Source organism: Cervus elaphus, chromosome 32 (genome assembly GCF_910594005.1).
Source record: "Cervus elaphus chromosome 32, mCerEla1.1, whole genome shotgun sequence".
Taxonomy (NCBI): Eukaryota; Metazoa; Chordata; class Mammalia; order Artiodactyla; family Cervidae; genus Cervus; species Cervus elaphus.
Genome location: NC_057846.1, coordinates 34,484,899 through 34,506,696, shown reverse-complemented (window position 1 = coordinate 34,506,696; position 21,798 = coordinate 34,484,899). Strand labels below are relative to the sequence as shown.

Here is a 21,798-nt window from a genome sequence, read left to right as displayed (position 1 = left end):
AGCATTTTATTAAAATGCTTCACCTACCAAAAAACTCTACCATTTATGGGAGAAAACAGGATGTTTCAAGTGTTCACAAGCCCTCTAAATGCATCTTCTAGATTTTCCAAGTATCTGCATATAAAGTCCATTTCTTTATTGCACTGAAAGATCCCTTCAGGATGTTAAACATACATTTCTTCTAAAAGTCCAATGGTTAGTGATTTGGACTTTTCCATTTTTTCACAGGTCACCTACAAAATATTTAGGCTCATAGGTATTTGGGAGTCAATTAAATATTACTTATTTGTACGAAGTTCTTTGTAGTCACTTCTGAAGAGAAGATTCTCCTTTTCTTTCTCTTTATGTTGGTATTAGAAAAGCCTCCTTCCCTTGTGCAGGGGAGCTGCCGTTTTTGTATTAAGCCACGGAAGGTTTCTGTTTGTCTTTAACATACTTAAACTGAAAATTTCACTGAAGCAATTCATCAGGTTGAACCATTTAATCAAGAATTTGCTCTACATTTTCCCGGGGGTGGGATGAGGGGGACTGTTCCTCATTCCCTTTCCTTCTTACCAAACTTTTTCTAACGCCATCACCAAGTCTGCCCAGCCTGGGGAGAACACACCATCATCTCTAAATGTGGCATGTCTTATTTCTCTATTTAGTGTTAGCTGACAGGACTGTTACTGTTCCCATAGATATTAAAAATTGGGCTCACTGAGGCAGACATTACCCAGTCACCATAAAAACATCACACAAAATAAAACCCCAGTTCCATCGATATTCTAGTCAGTGTCTCTAATTTAGCGACTTCTAACTTCAGCAAGGTCCTGAAATTTTATATGACCCGTTTCTAGCACTCGTTCCATCTTCCGCAGTGTTATGTAGCCCCTGGCCGACATCATTTGGTGGGAAGGGGCTTTCAGCACAGAACAAAGAACCCTATTACAGGGAAGGAAAAGTCAACAGGAAAGGCAGGGCTGCCCTGGTGCATGCAGTCTGTCCCAGGTGAAAAGGGTAAATAAAACATGATCACTTCAGCTCTGCTCCTGTTTCCTAAATGCCAATCTCGTGGAGTGAGGACCCTTGCTGGGCTGGTGAAGGTGAAGGTGACGGTTCACGATTTCACTGGTCTCAGGGCTAAGAATTTAATTTGCTTTTCCTTCAAGTTTTGAAGTGATATTGCTCTCCTTTTCCCATGAGCATAGAGACCGATATAGATGCAAAAGAGAGAACCGGTTTGTTTCAGTGTTAGCAAATTGCTGCAGCTTAGTCTAGACAGCGGGTGAAGTTCTAGGGAGGGTCTGTTTTGTGCTAAACCAAGAAAAAAAAAAAAAAAAAAAAACGAACGTGCTCAGAGAGAGTAGAGGAGTCAGCAGAAGTTTTCATTTCAGTAGATCCCTGCAGGTTTCACGGTAAAGGTGACATTGGAACTGGGCTTTCAAGGGAGAACAGAGTTTCAACTGATGGCAAACATTCGAGAAAGACGGAGCAGCATAAAAATGCCAGACACCGAGGTAAACATGTGGTTGGATGCAGGTACACAGAATTTTCTTAACTCCTGGAAGATAACAAAATATCCTCCGGTGACTATTGGTCATAAGAAAAGCCTCAATTCACAAGTTAAGATACCCAGTCGCATAATAAGGTTGGAAGTCCCCAAACTTGACTTAGTGTTACATTTTCTCCATCCTTCAAACTTTGTTGCCTTCAATTCAGAAGAGGGACTACTTCTGCCATCTACTGTCTCCTAACTACTTTCTCTCCTACAGGGAAGCTCCGGTCAAGTGAGGTTCTTGCTCAACTGGTATTTCCAGATGGGTCTGGCTGTTAATTTCACATAGACTGTGGTGGTACTTTTCAGGGGCTCATCCGAAGGTCCCTGAAGTTCCCATGACTCCAGAAAGAAAACCCTCGGGCATCCAGAGGTATACGACCAGACTCCTCGTGCTGAGATGTCCTCCATCAGTCAACCCTAGACCACCGGCTCCCACAGGAGCCCACATCAGGCATCGCTCCCGCTTGGTCCCCACGAAACGAGCGCACACCGTTCACCCAGACGAACCCCAGGAGAGCAGGCTGCTCCCTGCACAGCAAGCCCCGCTCCTGGCTCCACCACCAGAGCAGCTGGGAGTCCTCCCCTCTCTGGAACTGCCCTTCGGTTGTCAGACCCCAGTTCCCTGTGTCTCCCAGCTGCCGGGAACACATCTCAAACCTGTCCAGTGGGCTCCCTGGAAGCCCTTGCAAATTAAGAGTTAGAAAAGAAGATTTTGTCGGTTCAGACAGCAAAGAATCCGCCTGCGACGCAGGAGATCCGGGTTCGATCCCTGGGTCGGGAAGATCCCCTGGAGAAGGAAATGGCAACCCACTCCAGTATTCTTGCCTGAGAATCCCATGGACAGAGGAGCCTGGCAGGCAAGAGTCCATGGGGGTCACAAAGAGGCAGACACGACTGAGTGACTAACACATTCACTTTCCAAAGGGGGCAAGGATCTGTGCATACATGTCCATCGAACTGATGGACAATGGATGGGTGAAAACAGAATAAATGACATTTATTTAACTGGCATCACACCACTGTTATAAATGTACTGAATTTAATTTCACTTGAGTTTAATGGACAGAAATTTGTCAGTATCAAATCAATGTTCTTTTTTTCTCAAGAGATATTGTTTCATAAAATATCCTTCTAAGGATAAGAAAAAAAAAAAGAGGAAAATTTAGTTTTTTCTTTTCTCCTGTGTTTAAGTTTTAAACGGACTTGACTCTCTGCTCTGAAAGAACACGTTCTTCCATGTCCCTTCTTCCAACTGCTTGATTTTTCTTAGTTATATTGTTTTACATGGTTCAGATTTGTATCATTTGCTTTGTATTCTGTAACCATGATTTTATCAGTTTTAATGTGAGATCTGTATTTAAATAGATTCAACACAGGGTCTCTATTCTTATGTCCTTTGAGTCAACTCTTGTTTTTCTACATTCACTGGTAATTTGTCTTGAGTGTTGCATGTCTTGAATGCTTTGTATTAGGCAATACCTGCCATAAATCTTTATTTGAAGGACATCTTCATTGGCTATAATAGTCTCAGATCAAAATTCCATTCCTTCAGAATTTTGTGGATATTGTGCCATTGTCTTCAGGTATTCAAAGTTGGGACAGTTATGGAGGTAAAAGAAGAGAAGGGAAAGGAAAAACTAAGCAGAAATACACTTAAAATCAAACTAGGACTTTTATGTTTGTTTAAAATTGGATTAGCTTAGGGCTTAAGAAATTGTTATGAAAGTACAATTCAATACATTATTCAGGAAATTAACCTGGCATTCATGGTTGGTCCACTTTGAGGATTTTTGATTTATAGGAATTTGTATAGTCATGTACATGAACAAACACATGCATACACACACACACATATACCCTGTAAACACTGGATCTCAGCAAAAATAATAAAGATCACTTGACTTTATTTCTCACCTCACATCATTTTTCACTTTTCTGGCTTTAAAAAATGTCCATAAAACTAGTGGCTTCTGAATATATCCACGGCATTTTATCACCAGAAGTCAGGGTTGGAGCTGAGTTAAATGAGCTCTTCTCCATTAGGGAAATTGAACTTTTGAAAGCAGGCTAATTTGGTAGGTTCTAAAATAACATATTTCTAAATGAAAGGCAATTTTACTGTTATGTTGAATTAGCACACTTGAAAAATTGGTTACCTTTTTAAGATCATGAAAGTCAGGCAGCACATTATTTTATTTATAAATCAATATCTCAGTTCATTTGACAGAACTCTGAGCAGACTTACTGAAGGACCAGCAGGCTGGGGACCCTAGCATATGAATTATGGAGGAGACGTGCCAATGTACACAGCAGGATTAACTAGTAAGGATACTAAAAATCTGCCTTTCATAACATTTTTGAGAGGCAGAGTTCTCCTGATTAATGAGAAAATTATGGAGGAAACCTAGAGCATTTCTGGGACTTGATGGTCATCCGGGAAAACGAAGAATTTCAGATTTTGTTTACGCCAGCACGCTTTAAGCCCAGTTGCTCATTAATCCCTCTGGATTCCATTTTGCTGATCTTGCTACACTGTTGGAATCACTTCTCCAATCCTTCTCAAGCCCTTTCACCACCACAACCACCATCACCTTGCTGCTTGAAATTAATCTGGAGTCCTTGAAAGGGAATGGCTGGGTGATGCACTTCTTGTTGGTAGGAGAGGGCAGATGGAAGTGCTTACCCCAGGCTTCACAGGTGCTCTCTACAAGAGTGAAGTTCCACATTTAAGACCTAGAATCTAGGTTTGGAGACTAGACATAAAGATTCATTACATGATGGTTACACATTGCTCTCATTATGTAGAGGAAACTGTGAGTTGAGTTCTCTATGGGGGTGATGGAGTACCTGAGAAAAGGTTTAAGAAGCCCCTTTCTAGACTGTGGGAAGCCACAGGATTTTCTCAATACAGGTCAAGGAAGATTTCCAGCTGAGAGTAGAAAAGTAAATCTTATTATCCCTTGAACCAATGTACTTAGATCTTAGAACTGACCAACAGACTTGGATTCAAATTCTGGCTGCTCCATAAATGAATAAACAGATTCCAGTTTCTCTGTGGCTCATAAAAACTGGCTCAGAGTAAACACCTTTCCCTCCAAATCTTGACAAATTAGCTGAGCACCACCTGAAGACAGTAGTCGTGCTCAGCGGCATCTTACCCTTTGCGATCCTTGGGAATGTTGCCCGCCAGGCTCCTCTGTCCATGGAATTCTCCTCGCAAGCATACTGGAGTGGGTAGCCATTTCCTTCTCCAGGGGATCTTCCCAACCCAGGTCTCCCGCATTGCAGGTGGATTCTTTACCAGCTGAGCCACAAGGGAAGCCCCATGAAGATAAAACCCAAGCAAATTATCCTTTTCCTGTGTACCGTATCACCTAACATTACCACACTTGACCACTTGGTGGTGCTCTTGAACCACTGAGGTCAATGTTCCTTTGGTTACTCCCTAGGAGAATGAAATGAAGGCGCAAGATAAAGAAACAGGTTCTTGGTGCTTAAAACTGTGTAATTCCAAGGAGTCAATAAAAATAATCTGATCGTCTTAGGACCTAAAACAAACGGCATTTGCGGGCCTTGTCAAGTTCCAAATCTCCTTCAAGGCTTACAGTTCGCAAAGCCCCTGTTCCTACCTCCTTCTTCTTCACCATCTTGGGTACTCTGCTCTCCCCAGCTTAAATACCCCTACCCTTAATTAGCTGCAGTAAACCCTGGGGGAAATTTTTAAATGGTTTATATTCAGAAATGTTAAGACAAGGCCTTGGATAACCAATTCATGAACCAGAGTATTTCATCGGCTTCCAAATATTTTATTATTACCATTATCTTCTTAAAAGTTTTGGAATATCCATCCCTTTTTATCTTCTGTTAAATGACAAATACTTACTTTGGTACACTCTATCCGGTGTCCTTCAATATTAAAATCACCTAACTCCCCTTTCTTTGACCAAACCACTAGGCAGCTTCCGATTATATCTAAAGTGGATTCCCCTATAGCTTTCCCGGAGGCAAAGAATGAGAAGAGCTAACGTTTATTATTCCTATGGTGTGCCAAGAATTATGAAAAAGGCTGTGCTTCATTTAATTCCACAAACACTCTAAGCCTGTTTCCTCTTCTATAAAACGTTGATAAATGAAGCTCAGACGGGCCTGATCTGCTCAGGGTCGGCGTGACAAATTGTCAAACTCAGGCTAATTCCAAAGCTCACCAGGGCTGTGAAACAACCCTCTACCCCTTCCCAGCTGCTCTGCTCTCCATCCCCTTGCCACTTGCAAGACAGAACATCTTACTTTTTTCTTTGCCATTGTCATATCCCCAGCATCTAGGACTGTGCCAGGCACGTAGCAGGTTCTCAGTAAATCTTTCTTCAATATTTACTTCCATCTCTGTCAACTTGTTTGAGAAGCTGAATCTGCTATTGAAAGGAGACACTATGGGGTGTTGACACCCAGATTTCTGAGCAAACACAGTAAGGAACATATGCAGGACCACAGTGAGTTCAGCAAGTAGCATCCACCAGTTATCTAGGGAGGTAGACTGCTTGCCTCTGGACACCCAGCCACTGACTCAGTAATTAGGAGTGCTTCAGTCCACAGCTTGTTTTTGCTCCTACAAACATATAACAAGTGCGCCCCTTGGAGTATAAACTTTTTACTTCTTCTAACTTCTACCAAGTATCAAATCCCCCTGACCCCTTGGGTGGTGGCTTCCTTTGCTTACTCGGTCCAATCTCAGAATTTTCTATCGTTAGGGGATGTCTGAACAATGTCCATTCAGGTTTTGAGTCTCCAGTCGCATGTCTGATTCCCGGCTCTCCTCACACCTACCTCCCACTAGACCAATGGTTCCAGCTGTCTCTTTCACGCCGGCTCCCTCTTGCACACACTTAGCCTCTGGAGTGCAAAGTCGGGGAGGCAGGGAGGAGCATGAGCATATCGCTGCCCATCAGGACTGTTTGTTCCGTCTTCTGGCGGGGGCTGCCTCTCTGGCCAGTTGACCAGCGGCTGCTCAACCTGTGGGCCGATCACCTGAATGCTGGCTCTCTTCGGGGTTTGCTAGTCGGTCCCTCCAGGGGTCCACCTCTCTCCCATCTCCTGCCAAGTGTGTTCCTGCTACTGGGTTGCCCTCACTGCTCAGGTCGCCTTCTTCTGAGGGTACCAGAAGGATGGCCTTTCCACCCAGCTCCCTCCAAGGCGTCCACTCCACCCTCGAGGAAAACGCATTCTTGGTTATCGCATGATGGAGGGCGGCTCCACCTGGACTCTCAGCCCCAGGTATTTACAAGCTCCAGGAACATCAGGTCTCCGCCGGACTAGTAGGTCAGAGCTTCCAGAAAGAGACCATCACACTCAATATAGTGCCCAGTTCCAATGCCTTTCTTCCAGAAATGAGGATGGGAGGTCCAAGTGAAAAGCCTCCTTCCTCACAATGAAGGAAAGTTGGAAGGTTTCTTGCTCTCCATGTTCCTTCGCAAAGCAAGTTCTCTCTCTCACCCAATATTCCTCTTTCTCAAAGTAGCGATGAGAGCGAAACAGTGGGGCCATTTTTGCTAAAAAGACACGATCACTTGAACAGCTAGAATCTACTGCTCTGAATTTAGAATCTGGAGGATTTAGTACCTTTGTTATCAGTTCTAGGTTGAGTCAAGTTGGGGGAGGGGGGAGGGGTTGGGGGGAAAGGAAAGTTCCATTTGAAAAAAGGGAAAGACTTTAACCTACCTGGTAACATACCCATAGACTGTGATCTCCTTCCTGGTTTGTATATTCTATGTATGCTAACAGGCCAGTACATGACTCCAGTTCTACAGGTTATCCCAAAGGTCAACTGCACATGCTGTGACACATAGCAAATGCCTGATAAATTATTAGTTATGAATGCTATCACTATGATCCCTTCATAGGAGCTCCTTTTTCCCTTCACAGAGAAAAATGTCTTTCATACATTTTTTTCCTTACATCTTACTGAGTATGCTAAGTAAATATTTTCCTAAAAATGTTGTGTTTCCTGTAAGAAAATACTTTTGTGAGATGTTCTCTTCTATTAATTGTTTACAGAGTAAACCTTCCCTTCTTGGAAACATGGGATCCATGTTGCTTTTTCTTCTCCTTTTTGTTCCTTCTCTTATGAAGTCAGCAAATGGTCTTGGAAACTATAGATGCAAATGTTTATTGAATGAAGACATAATGAGTACATACTTCTCAGTAATCCTTTTAAATTGAGTTAGAAAATGAAGCTGGATGTGAGGCTGAAGTTTTATTAATTTTTATAAAAAACAATGAAAGCTTTGGGTTTAATGAATATTAACCTTAATATTAATACTAAGCATAATATTAGATTTTTTTCTTTCTCATATAAGGGAAATTTGTTGATGATACTATTTCTGTGCAATAACAAATTTAAGGACTTATTAAATAATCCAATAATGTTTTGACTTGGTAGGATTTTGACTTAAAAATAACATGGATATGCTAATTTTTCAATGGTATATTTTAAATGAGTCACAAGAATAACTTATTATTCTAATAAGCTAAAATATCTCAAGTATTACAAATGCTTACAATATCAAATATGTACTTCTTAACTCTAATATAACCAAAGTTTTAATTTATTCTGTATTCTACTTATTTCTCATCTTTTCCAAGGTTTAAACACATGTAACCAGTAAGGAAGCTAGTACATTAGCCCAAGTAATATTTAGATTGCCTTCCCAAGCAGAATGATGGGAATGTCTTCTCAGACAGCTGAGATGGCCACAGTTCACAGCTGCTATCAAGACTAGCTGACTTTCTTCAGTGTTTTTGATGGTTTTGCATTTCTTTGCTTCTCTTAAGATAGATGATAACTCTACAATGACTTTAAGGTCATTCTATTGAATCTTTCATGCTCTCAGTTGATTCTAAAGCAACCTATTTGAATAGGAAGAATCCTCTATTCTTTTCTCCTTTTATCTAGACCACAGCTCTGCTGAATTCTAAATAACTGTCAGTGATTTATTTGACTGTGTTATCACAGTCCTAAGGTCCAGTGACAAATGACACAGAAGAAAAAGCAGTTCATATTTTGGGGGGAGATAGCATAACAGAATTCTGAAAGAAATTCCTCAGGGACATCCCTGGAATGCCAGTGTTTGTGACTCAGCGCTTCCGCTGCCAAGGACCAGGTTCAATCCCTGGTCGGGGAACTAAGATTCCACAAGTCCCACAACATGGCCAAAGAAGAAGTAAATAAATAAATAAAAGAAATTCCCTGTTTCTAAGAATGAATCTGAGACCAACTTCAGACCTGAGCCTGCTGAAGAAAGATGTTGCATCCAGGAAATTACAGTTCAGTCCATCTGTTCTTATGGTAAAGACTTTGTAATGTGCGAGGGTCATTTTGAACCACTTACTCATACCTGGTGATAAGGCAGATATGTATGGGACAGCTTCCAAAACACACTCTGGCAAGGAGTCAGGAGACAGGAGGAGGGAGGCAGGGAGGATTCAAAACAAAACAAACCAACCCAGAAGGTACTCATGGAGAACGGAGAACTTGGGGATCTAGGAATTCCTATGCCTCCGCCTAGGAGCAATAACCAACGGTGTTTTCTCTCGGTCATTCCTTTCAGTAAAAATGATATCCCACGAAGAAAAGCAGCTAGTCCACAATTAACCAACCAAACGGGGGCTTTCCTGGAAATCAACCATCACACTTTGGCATATAGCACAGGTGCTGGATGTGAATTTGCCTTTTTATCACACAGAATATTGGAAAAATGTGTCCAAGAAATGAGAATTAATCAGATCAGTAATTTGCTGCCATTGCCTTGATGTGCAGTAAAGTACCAGTGATTTAACTCACATGGCTATGCACCCTCAATGCAAATATCAACACGCTATGAAAGGTGAATAACCTCTTGGTATTATAAAAATAGTTTTCCTTCTGCAGATCCCCAGAAGGGTCTCAGGGACTCCTAACGGTCTGCAGACCACACTTTGACAATCACCGCACTGTAGAAGGCCCCAAAAAAGATTCTGTGGAAAACTATTTAAGGACATGGAAATACATGTTCATAATACAAGTGAAATATAATAAAGAACATGTTTGTGTTTGATAATAATTATACTTCTTGAAATAATATGAAATAGAAAAAAATAACAAAATCACTAATAGGAAGTGATTATATAAATTATAATATATTCACCAAATAGGATATAGCTGTAAAAAAAAAAAGATAGACGGATACATATACTGACATACAAAGATCTTCACAATAAACTAAGTAAAAAAACCTTTGTTGCAGAAAATTGTAGGGTGATGCGGATGGGTGAGATAGGACTAGGGAATTAAGAGGTACAAACTACAATATATAAAATAAATGAGCTACAAGAACATATTGTGCAGCACAGTGAATATAGTCAACATTTTACAATAACTGTAATTGGAATATAATCTATAAAACTATTGCATCACTATTTTATACACCTGAAACAAATATAAATTTTAAATCAACAGTACTTCAATATAAAAATAAAAGTAAAAAAACAAGAATGTATGTGTAGCTACACATACAGAAGCACATAATGCAGAAGAAATGATTATGGAGAACTATACATCACATATTTGATAGGGGTTACCTGGAAAAGGGCCGGGTACTGGGATGCAGGGAAAAGGGAATATGGGGGACTTTTATGTTTTAAGTGTAGCTTGAATGTTTCACAAAGAATATTCATTCATGTATTATTCATGTAATGAAGCAAAGAAGTGAATATAAAATGGCTTGACCAGATAAATGAAAAGTGTTAACAAATTACCTACCATGGGGACTTCTGTGATTTTTATTTTCTTTTTTTCACTTTTCTGGATTTTTTCATTTTATAAACATGTATTTCTTCTTTATTAACAACAGCTGTTTTTATTTACAAAGAAGTCAATTAAATGCTACATGTTGAACTGCTTAAAGTATATCAGCTGTGATTTACCCAAATCAGTGGCAGGGTTTTGGATATTTCAGTCACATGTGCTAAATAAAGAGATATTAGAATCAAATTCCAACATCATCAAAAGTTAAAGGCACTCAAAGTAATTCAGTGCAGTTCAGTCACTCAGTCATGTTCAACCCTTTGCGACCCCATGGACTGTAGCATGCCAGGCTTCCCTGTCCATCACCAACTCCCAGAGCTTACTCAAACTCATGTCCATTGAGTCGGTGATGCCATCCAACCATTTCATCCTATCATCCCCTTCTCCTCCCGCCTTCAATCTTTCCCAGCATCAGGGTCTTTTCCAGTGAGCCAGTTCTTCGCAACAGGTGGCGAACGTATTGGAGTTTCAGCTTCAGCATCAGTCCTTCCAATGAACACCCAGGACTGATTTCCTTTAGGATGGACTGGTTGGATCTCCTTGCAGTCCAAGGGGCTCTCAAGAGTCTTCTCTAACACCACAATTCAAAAGCATCAATTCTTCGGCACTCAACTTTCTTTATAGTCCAACTCTCACATCCATACATGACTACTGAAAAAACCATAGCTTTGACTAGATGGACCTCTGATAGGAAAGTAGTATCTCTGCTTTTTAATATGCTGTCTAGGTTGGTCATAGCTTTTCTTCCAAGGAGCAAGCGTCTTTTAATTTCATGGCTGCGGTCACCATCTGCAGTGATTCTGGAGCCCAGGAAAATAGTGTCTCTAACTGTTTCCATTGTTTCCCCATCTATTTGCCATGAAGTGATGGGACCAGATGCCATGATCTTCATTTTTTGAATGTTGAGTTTTAAGCCAGTTTTTTCACTCTCGTCTTTCACTTTCACCAAGAGGCTCTGTAGTTCCTCTTCACTTTCTGCCATAAGGGTGGTGTCATCTGCCTACCTGAGTCTATTGATATTTCTCCCAGCACTTGTGCTTGATTCAGCCTGCCATTTTGCATGATGTACTCTGCATTTAAGTTAAATAAGCAGGGTGACAATATACAGCCTTGACATACTCCTTTCCCAATTTGGAAGCAGTCTGTTGTTCCATGTCCAGTTCTAACTGTTGCTTCTTGACCTGCATACAGATTTCTCAGGAGGCAGGTCAGGTGGTCTGGTATTCCCATTTCTTGAAGAATTTTCCACTTTGTTGAAAACTGATCACAGTGATCACACTTTGTTGTGATCTACACAGTCAAAGGCTTTGGCATAATCAATAAAGCAGTAGATGTTTTTCTGGAATTTTCTTGCTTTTTCTATGATCCAATGGATGTTGGCAATTTGATCTCTGGTTTCTTCACCTTATCTAATTCCAGCTTGAACATCTGGAAGTTCACGATTCACGTACTATTGAAGCCTCACTTGGAGAATTTTGACCATTACTTTGCTAGTGTGTGAGATGATTACAATGATGTGGTAGTTTGAACATTCTTTGGCATGGCCCATCTTTGGGATTGGAATGAAAACTGACCTTTTCCCATCCTGTGACCACTGTTGAGTTTTCCAAATTTGCTGGCATACTGAGTGCAGCACTTTCACAGCATCATCTTTTAGGATTTGAAACAGCCCAACTGGAATTCCATCACCTCCACTAGCTTTGTTCATAGTGATAATTAAATAAATTAAAGTTAAGAAAATATATATCTTTATAATTTTCAGTAGGAAAGACTTTTTATTATTTGAAAAATAACAGAAATCATATGTAAAATACAAAGTACATAGCTGCCTAGTGCATTTGGTCTCCTTTGTTCTATTCTTTTGTCTATTTACACAGAACCCTAAATGTTTCATTTTCACTGGGCTGGCCCACTAGTACCATTTTAAAATGTGTACAAGAGTGTCTTCTAAAAATAAAAAAAGAACAATTTGTAAAATACGCATCCTTCATGTATAAGACAGAATTTCTGTAATATAGGAATATTTCATATCACACACATAATCACTGTACAACTCCTAATCTGTTACCGATATTAAATCATTGCACATTACATACTCCAAACATACCAGGAAAATAACTGAAGAGATTAGAAAACAGGCAATGACATGATTTCTTAAAGCAATCTCATAGGAAGGTAACTTAAGATTCTGTCCTAGGAGATACTCACTCAGACTCTCAGAAGACTCAACTTTATGTGGTTTGCCCAAGGCTGTTTTAAAATGCCAGCTATTCAATAAATAGGTGAGTTTTACTTTAAAATTAGAATAGTTTTTAAACAAACACTCCCTACTCTTTTCAGAAATGAAATACAGCTTCCCTCTTATAATACAGCAGGACACATAATTCCTCTGGCAGCTGCCAGTTCAACTAAAAAGACCCTTCTTTTTGGTTTTGGCCGCTGATTTCTTGCTGGTATCAGGTAAGGTCTCATTTCCTCTGGCAAACCACTCAGGTAATTTTCTCTTGGAGGTTTCAGATGAAGTCTATAGGAAAGAAACAAACAAAAACAAGTATATATATTATATATATGTATACATATATCTGTACTGCTGTGTGCTAAGTCATTTCAGTCATGTCTGACTCTTCGCGCTCTCATGGACTGTTAGCCCGCCAACATCCTCTGTTCATGGGATTTCCCAGGCAAGAATACTGAAGTGGGATGCCATGCAGCAGATCCTCCTCCAGGGGATCTTCCCAACCCAGGGATCGAATATCTCCTGCATTAAGTTACTAAGTATACACCCATCATCATTCCCTTTTCAAATAAAACAAAATAATGATAACTACAGAGTTTATTTCTGCTTCAAAAGTAAACACATGAGAGCCAAAATCAGTATGTCATTTGTTTAGGCAATTACCTGCCACCCTGTTACGTGTTTTTAGACACTCAAGTGTAGACTCTCATTTGGGAAGGAAAGAACTGGATATTATTTCAGATCCACATTAACCTTGGGTATGCCAAAATGGTGAATTTAATGTTCTGAGGAAGGCATCTGCTTGAGCATGTGTACACACACATACAGTTATATTAGTGATTAAAAAAGCACACATGTCCATCTACACTGGTGGACAGACTTGGAGGAGTTCAGGCATCATCAGAGTTGCTGAGACATCACAGGTACTCAAAAAATATTTGCTCAGTAAATGGGGAAAAAAATGATCTTTGTTTCGTAGACTCTTTTGAGGATCTGCTGCAACTAGGGATCCAGTTAGGAAAAAAAGACAAATGTACACATGCACGATATTTTGTCTAATTCTATGGGGTCCCTTGCACCAAATGAAGCCTCAGAATTCTATGTTAAAAGTCTTTAACTTTTAGGGGAAAAGATTAAACCCAAAGGCAGTGGTTGCCTACTATATGATCTGTACAAGCAGATCCAACATATAGAGAACAAAAGTTTCTTCTCCTTTAAGAAGAAATACCAAGCAATGGGACAAAAATACTAAAAGGCAAAAATTTTTTTAATTTCCTGAAATAAAAATTTAAAAGCTTCAATTTAAGAAAACTTGCCACCAATTTTTTAAAAACTACATATTTAAAGAATCTACTGTATACCTTAGTATATTAATCAGAACTACCATTATCAAGACATAATCTTCCTCCAGTAAACAGCATTCACAACAGATGTAAACCTAATGATGCATCAGCTAATAAAGAGAATTTGTTTTGGCATTATCTTTTATTAGAAGCCTCATAATTGTAAAATGAAAGAGACTACGGAATACAACCCAGGGCGGTAGAGAAGACGAATGTTAACACATGAAGGATCTTGAAACGTGGCCTCCAACAGACTCTACAGCGCTCAGAGTAGCTTTCTATACTGGAAGGCGGATGGAAGAAAAACTGGCTGGCTGGCTCACTCATCTCATAATCTACTTCCCAGCCTCAATATTCTTGTTCCCCTAAATGGGGAAAAAGAAAAGACTAAATCTATTAAGCTTAGTGTGGTTTCCACCCACTTACCCACCCTCTCCACAATACCCCCATTCCGCACATATACACTTGGTTGATTCATGTTGTACAGTAGAAACTAACGCAACACTGCCAAGCGATTACGTCCTAATAAAAAAAATATCTCCACTTGGTTGTCAGAATGAGATATTATTTCAATAGGAGGAAAGCAAAAATGTTACTGTGTGATTGAAACAATATTTCACTATAAATGTGCTTCAATATTCAGGAAAGATAATAAGTTACACCTTTTCCTGTATTGACAGATACAGCTGGGAAAAAAATAAGGTCTTAGGCACTTGGTATATAGATTTCAGGAATAAAAGGCTGGGAATAGCAGCCAAGTTTCACTACCATTGCCCAACATCTATCTTCTTTAATGCCCTTCTTATAGCTAATCAATTGCCAAAATAATGTAAATAATTCCAGGTAAGCAAATTTCATTAGGTTATCTACGACATGAATATATACACATCTAACTGAAGGACAGTTTTAAAAAGACCAGTTCCTCTTATTTTTAAGCTATTGAGAAAAAGAGTTTAACTGTTGGAAATTTTATAAAGATTACAACTGAAATAAAGTTCCTAATTCTCTAATATAAATAGTAGCAACCACTACCATTATGCTGAATTTATCATCCAGGAACTAAAGTAATTTTTGAGTTAATTATGATTTTCATAAACTTTTATCACTGAACTTTAGGCCCAGAAGATATTAAATGTCAAATTTTCAAGTCTTTGCAATCATTTGGTAAAGTCACAGTGTCAAAGAATAGTTATTCTTTAATTACTATTTATCTTAGATAAATCATAGAACAATAATTTTCAAAGCATGTGATTTTAATAAAATATACCATGTAAAATGCTACTAAACTCATGGTCGTTCTCTGATCATGCCAAAGTGCACTGGGATATGCCCGGGGCCATGAGAAACAACTACCCTTGTACCTGAGAGATTCAGTATAACAGGAACACAGCATGAAGAATAACAGAATGACAGACAAATTCCAATATCTAAAAGGTATTTATAATAGAACTTGAGTTTTGGTTTTGCTTTTGACCATGCTACAAGGCATGTTGGATCGTAGTTCTCTGAAAAAGGACTGACTCTGTGCCCCCTGCATTGGAAGAACAGAGTCTTAACCACTGGACCCCCGAATTTTAGGGAAGCCCCTGAAAGAAAGGGAATTTCCAGGTTACACAGTCCATATAAGGTAGATATAAAATTTAAGCTGACATTCCCACACAATAAGCTAGAATAGATGGGATTATATTCTTCTTTTCTTGTCATTAAAAAAAAAAATCTCTTTTCTCAGATCAGATTTATGAAACCAAAGGAAACATAGCACAGAGATTTTTTTTTTTAAAGTAACCTTCTATCAGAATTTATAACACATCAAAAAATACAACATTCTGCTATTAGGATATGCAAATTGAACACTGACAGTATATGAAAATTCTACATATAATTAACACCTCGGTATTGGTGTCTACTTCTTCCTTGCTTCTCTTAGAACTTGAAGAGCTCTCTTCAGAGTCGGGGAAACATCGCTTTTTGTTGGGATCACATGAAGAGTGGCATAGCATTCTGTGTTCACCATCTTTTTCCAGGATCTTGATTGCCATGTGGATAAGGTACGTGTCAATGTTTTCAGGAACATATATTCTAATTAGTTTAATTTTATTGGTATCTGTAAAAGAATTTTTTAAAAAGATTTAAAAGTAAATTACATAGAGCATCACAGAAAATTCTATGAGCTGGAAATAATGAAATATTTTGTAGAGAGGAAGGAAGAAGGTGGTCAGAGAAGATGTTCCTCTTGCAAATGCCTACCCCCTCACAGATCGGAAATGGAATAAACACACGGCCCCTTCACTCCTGCACCCCTGCTTCCAAGACCCAGAGTCAGGTCAGCTCAGCCACTCTGCAGAACTTATGTTTCAAACTGTCTTTTGAGGGCTGCCCTGAGAATCAAAACCCCCATCCATAGAATTGTTTCTAAAGGAATTATGCTTCAAATTTCGAATATCAATTATAAGCTAATTTTTTTGAAAATAATTCTTAAAATAGAAGCTAATCATACTTGTAAATAAGATGCTAATAAAAACGATTCTTTCAATGGATACTGAAGCATAACAAAACACATCAACTATTTAAAATATCTATTAATTGAATATGTTTTCCCAGAAAGATAGATTTTATGTTAAGATCTTATTTGCCCTAACTTTCCACACAAATAAGGGCTGAAAATATCTACTGAAAAATCAAGTGAAACAATGAGCACTGCCTGCACCCCGTCAGTGGTTAAAGAGATCAAATTACCCTTATTTTTGTGGCATGTCCCTTGGAAGCCACCCTTAATTTTCCAGGGACATGCACATTAAGAAGGAAAGAACAAAATTCTTCAAAATATTATCCAGGTACATCATTAAATACACTGCTTAATTTATTAGTAGGCATAGTTAGAATCTCAACTCCATAAAAGAAGCAGCTTAAAATTATGTAAACATGAAAAAAAACTAAAAGAATAAAAAAGTACAAAATTCCTTAAAATATTAAGTTGCAAGGACAAAATATATTTAGCAAATAAGCATGAAAATAATAAGACATAATTTCTCAGTTCTCAAATACTCTATGTTTAAGATTATATCATAATAAAATATAGAAAATTGTCAATTCATGATTGTGCAGAATTTAAATGCCAACAAACTGGTTCATTAAAATACTAAATTATGTCATATGGCTACAGCGAAGTAAAAGATGAAATAACCTATCTGAATCATTAGTGTGACATGGATATCTTCATTTCTTATTATAATTTATAACTCAACAATGTTTCCTTCAGTGAGATAACAAACAGTATTTTATTATGGAAAAATAAGAATTTAAAAATAAAATTTCATATCAATAAATAATATAGTACAGACTATAAATGTACAATTGAAAGAAATAAAGTTTAGATAGAGCTCATGAATATTAACTTCCTCAGTTTTGGCTTTGGAAGTAAACTACAATAATATATATTTTCATATTATCTGTATAATGTATATACAATGTTTGGACAGAAAGAGATGAAGTGTTTAATAAGTATAATTTAAATTTCATTGTTCTTTGGAATTTCAATTTATGCTAACATCTTTATTAATTCAATTGAAATATTAATTTCAATTTATTATTTAACTCTGAATGAAAATTTGCTATACTCAATATGTAGTAGTAAAGAAAATAGGAAAAGGGGGGGAAAAACTGCACAAGCTCTTTCAGATATTGTATATTATCAAACAGCTTATCAGAGACACATCTTTCTCTAAATCCTAAGAGACAATACATATATAAGGAAAAAAGTAATTCTCGGGTGTTAATATCAAGCAGGCATCTGAGCAAGAAGGCATTTGACTTTCTCTGAAATAGTATTTCCTTCTGCACTGAAGAAAGAACGATTTTATACAATCACGATTCTAACCCCACAAGTAATGACTGTTATTCTTTCTCCGCCTTAACTTCTAGTAAAACGGCAGCTGAAGTTAGGGAGACTGGAGAGTGACCAGCAGAGATGGCTAGCTTCCTCATAAGATACTCACAGCTACGGGACCTTGGATATCTTATCACAGGACAGGATCTGGCCCTCAGGTTTTCAGATTTACAAACCAGTATTAACCTTAACAGAACCAGATGAACCAAGTTCACACAATGCCAATTCATTCATTTCCAGTTATGAACTCACAACTATTATATAGATTAGCAAGCCTAGCACACATTTTCCCTATAGAGACTGCCCTACATGGGACACCAAAACACAACCAGAAAGCTCTGACACAGAAGCAGAATTGGTTGTTAAGGTGTCTCCTCCCTCCAATAAGATCTCGACATAATTTATCAGCAGGCCCTTAAAATACTTGAAGGTCTCATCGACCAGGATTAGAAACTGCATGTGTCTTTCCTTTAAATAAAAGTTGGCAGAACAACTTTAACATGGTATATAGTAAAGAGGGAAACTTAGGTTCCCTGGAACTAACTTAGAGGACTGCTGCTCAAACCTGTGTTCGCCCCTCTCCGGGCCTCTTAGGTTGATCAGCAGGAGAAGAGATGGAGGTGTTCTTCAGTCAAGTCTTGCTCAGGCCTAGAATGAAGGCTGCCTTTGAAGGTAACTTAAATACCTTTGTTCTCATCAATTAAGTATAGTATTAATTGTGATCTTTTTCACCTTATTTCTAACCTTGGGGGAGAACTGTGTACTTACTCCTCAGTGGGAAAGAATCTGATGTAGTAAAAAGCTTAACTAACTATTTGCACTGTAGCTCTGACATGAGGCTTTTGCTATGTTCTCTGCTCTGTCCTAACAGTCCAAAAAATTACATCAGATTTACCAGATTATTATGATACATCTAGTTTACATTTGTACATTTAGAGTAGGAAAACCCTTCTAATGTACCTCGTCTTTACTTCTGTAAGAAAGGGATCATAATTTTAAAATAGGCAGATTTTAACATTTTCTGTAAGGCAAACAAAGGGGCTTGACCACAGTTGAGGTTCCACAGCAGAATGACAGGAGAAAACCCTTCCACAAGGGGCCCAAGAGACCCAAGTCCATCCCTTCAATTTCACAGTGCCTGACAAAACTGCCTGGAGGAGAAAGGCTAGTTCAGTGAAACCAACGACAGGGAATCAGAAAGATGTAGGAAGAAACTAAGAGCCGGTAAACTATGGGGAAGGAACGTGTGTTTTTTTCCAAGTAATGAACTGGAAATCAGAGAAGGATGCAAGAGCTCTGTTTTGGAGATGGGTGTGGAAGGTGTAATCAGAAGCTGAAACAAACAAACAAAACAAGAATTTCCAATTCAGACTTTCCTTTGAGTGATGATGGGAAGAAAGATTATTTTCCTAAAACAAGACAAAGCATTAGAAAAGCAACGTTTGCATAGTAGCATAAAGGGTTAATGTGATCAGAGTGTAAAATATCAGTGGATTGCTTGTTTACTTCATCTGGGTTCAATGACTCAAGTCATTAAGGCTGCAGACAAGGGTCATGGTTATCACCTGAGTTGATGGGAGGGTTTCGGATAACATCCGCAATAATCTTTTGAATCTCTGGAGTCAGGCCTGCTCGCTCCGTATCAACTGGGTAGCCAGCTTTCACCGCTTGGGACAAGTGCATGCCAACTGCTGCGAGAGGCAGAGTCCTCTTCTCAGCTGTATCTTTCTAGAGCAATGGCAGCAAAACAACCAGTGAGTTTTTTAAGCTTCCACTGGGTGTATAGAAGCACAAGGTCCAAAACCTTCAGGTAGTAAATGTTCACTGAGAAATAAAACAGTGGACTGAACCTTCATTGAAATTTCTCATTTTAACTAATTCTTCAAAATGACTCACATGCTATAACTCCACAGGCGCTGCTGCTTTGTATACTTACTATATTGAATGAAGCAAAACCACCCAGCTTTAGCCAAGAGATCAGTCCCCACCCTTCTGCAATTATTCACCTTAAAAACCCATTAGTAACAGAGAACAGTCATTCTACCTAAATCTAATAGCTGCCACAACCTTTTAAAAATACAGTAAAACTGTAACAAATAAACTGTACACTTGAAATAACACATGGTCTTTCAGTTACATGAACTTCCAGGAAGACAAATGCTAAGATGCTTAGAGATAACATAAGGTTCCAAATGTATTCTATAAAAGGTTCTCAAAAAGACTTTAAAAAGTGCTTTAAATGGGCTCTATTCATAAAATAAGAACAAACACAATTTACAGGTGGCTGTCATCATTTGCCTGGTACTGGACTTAACATGAACTATGCTACATTAAGGACACTGTTACACATTTACGCAGCTTTTAAACAAATGCAGCTCCAAATCCAGTTAAACTGTCTGTTAGATAAAACATTCTTCTCAACATTCAGGAAGTTCAATCACTCAGCTCTAAAATATTTCATGATACTCTTTTTTAACACACCTTGAAAGTCTAAATTTGGACTGTATTTGCATGAATGCTGATATTTTCACAAAACAGGGCATTTAAAGCAATATTCTTCATCACTCAAAGGAAGGTTTTTAGTTACTTCCATGTCTACCTAATATCAGGGTTATTTGATACCGGGCATCATGTTACCTAAAACTAATTGTATTATAGCTCCTGATTAATTAGTCCTTAGGCATGTTTAATTTTGTGCTTAACTAGCAAGACCCCCCTCAGGCTCCCAGGAGGCACAGATAATTACACTACAATATTTCACAATAATATACAACCAAATAATAGCAAAAGACCCAAATGAACATATACCACTCCTCATATTTTTAACCATGAATATGTAATATATGAAACTTCATATCCTGGCTGAATATGAGAATATAATTTATTCAAAAAATTTAGAGGCTATTCCGTATTTTCTTAGTAATTACATACAGTTTACCATACATATTTGGTCCAATTATATATATACAAGCATGTTTAACACGTATATGTAAGTTACTGTTTAAATAAGAGACTGAAGTTAAAATTCCTATTTATTACACAATTTGTCTCAAAAAGAGTACAGTGGAATTATTTGGTTCTTTGTGTAATGGCTTTCGAACTTTTAACTAAGGAGTTTGGCTATCTAAGTAGAACATCTATTAATGACTAAGACAAGCTAGAGACTGTTTATTCTTATTTGTATTGAATCTTAAACAGAATAGAAAATGTGTAATGGGGCCTAGAGCATCAGACACAGAGAATAGGAAAAACAGGCCCTGGACCATACAGCCTGATCTAAATCAATTTAACATCAGAGAGGACAGAAATGTAAATCAAGTGAAACTCAGGGGGAAGCCACTTTCTGCCCTTCTGCCACTAAGAAACCCTCTTCATTTTGTGTATTTAAAAAATCTCCACAACCTTAAGGACGTCTGCCACAATGATGAAGAAACAGGAAGTAAGTCCATTTTTCACAGCAGTCAGATTTCTTTCAAAGAGCATCAAGCAGACATGGTTAAGGAAAAAAAAAAAAAAAAGAACATAACACTAGAGGAGAGAGTGAAAAGCAAGTGTGTTGCTTTTTTAAAACTTATTTCTAGCTTCTTGGACATCCTTCCAGAGATATTCTATGCACTTTTGTATACATACACAAGGATATATGAATATGCGTGAAAGTGAAAGAATTACTCAGTCCTGTCCGACTCTTTGCAACCCCATGGACTGTAGCCCACCAGGATCCTCTGTCTATAGGATTTCCCAGGCAAGAATACTGGAGTGGGTTGCCATTTCCTTCTTCAGGGGATTTTCCTGATCCAGGGACTGAACCCTGGTCTCCTGCACTGCAGGCAGATTCCTTACCATCTGAGCCACCAGGGAAACCCATTTACAAATATATAAGCATGCAAATACATATATATACACATTTATGTAAATTTTTCACACCACTAGGCACTTTCCTTCTTCTACTTAACA

At 38.4% G+C, this 21,798-nt stretch overlaps 1 protein-coding gene across 10 annotated transcripts in view; it reads right to left on the bottom strand.

The window, feature by feature from the left end:
- Positions 1 to 12,123: 12,123 nt before the first annotated feature.
- The window catches only part of WRN (WRN RecQ like helicase), a 125,491-nt gene continuing 115,816 nt past the window's right edge, over positions 12,124 to 21,798 (bottom strand). For all 10 annotated transcript variants that reach the window (XM_043893944.1, XM_043893940.1, XM_043893945.1 and 7 more), the window contains 3 exons: positions 19,410 to 19,572; positions 15,848 to 16,062; positions 12,124 to 12,903 (listed from right to left, as the gene is read on the bottom strand). In XM_043893944.1, coding sequence (XP_043749879.1) covers positions 12,784 to 12,903; positions 15,848 to 16,062; positions 19,410 to 19,572 — 498 coding nt within the window. In that variant the 3' untranslated portion in view covers positions 12,124 to 12,783. The remainder of the gene's footprint in view (positions 12,904 to 15,847; positions 16,063 to 19,409; positions 19,573 to 21,798) is intronic.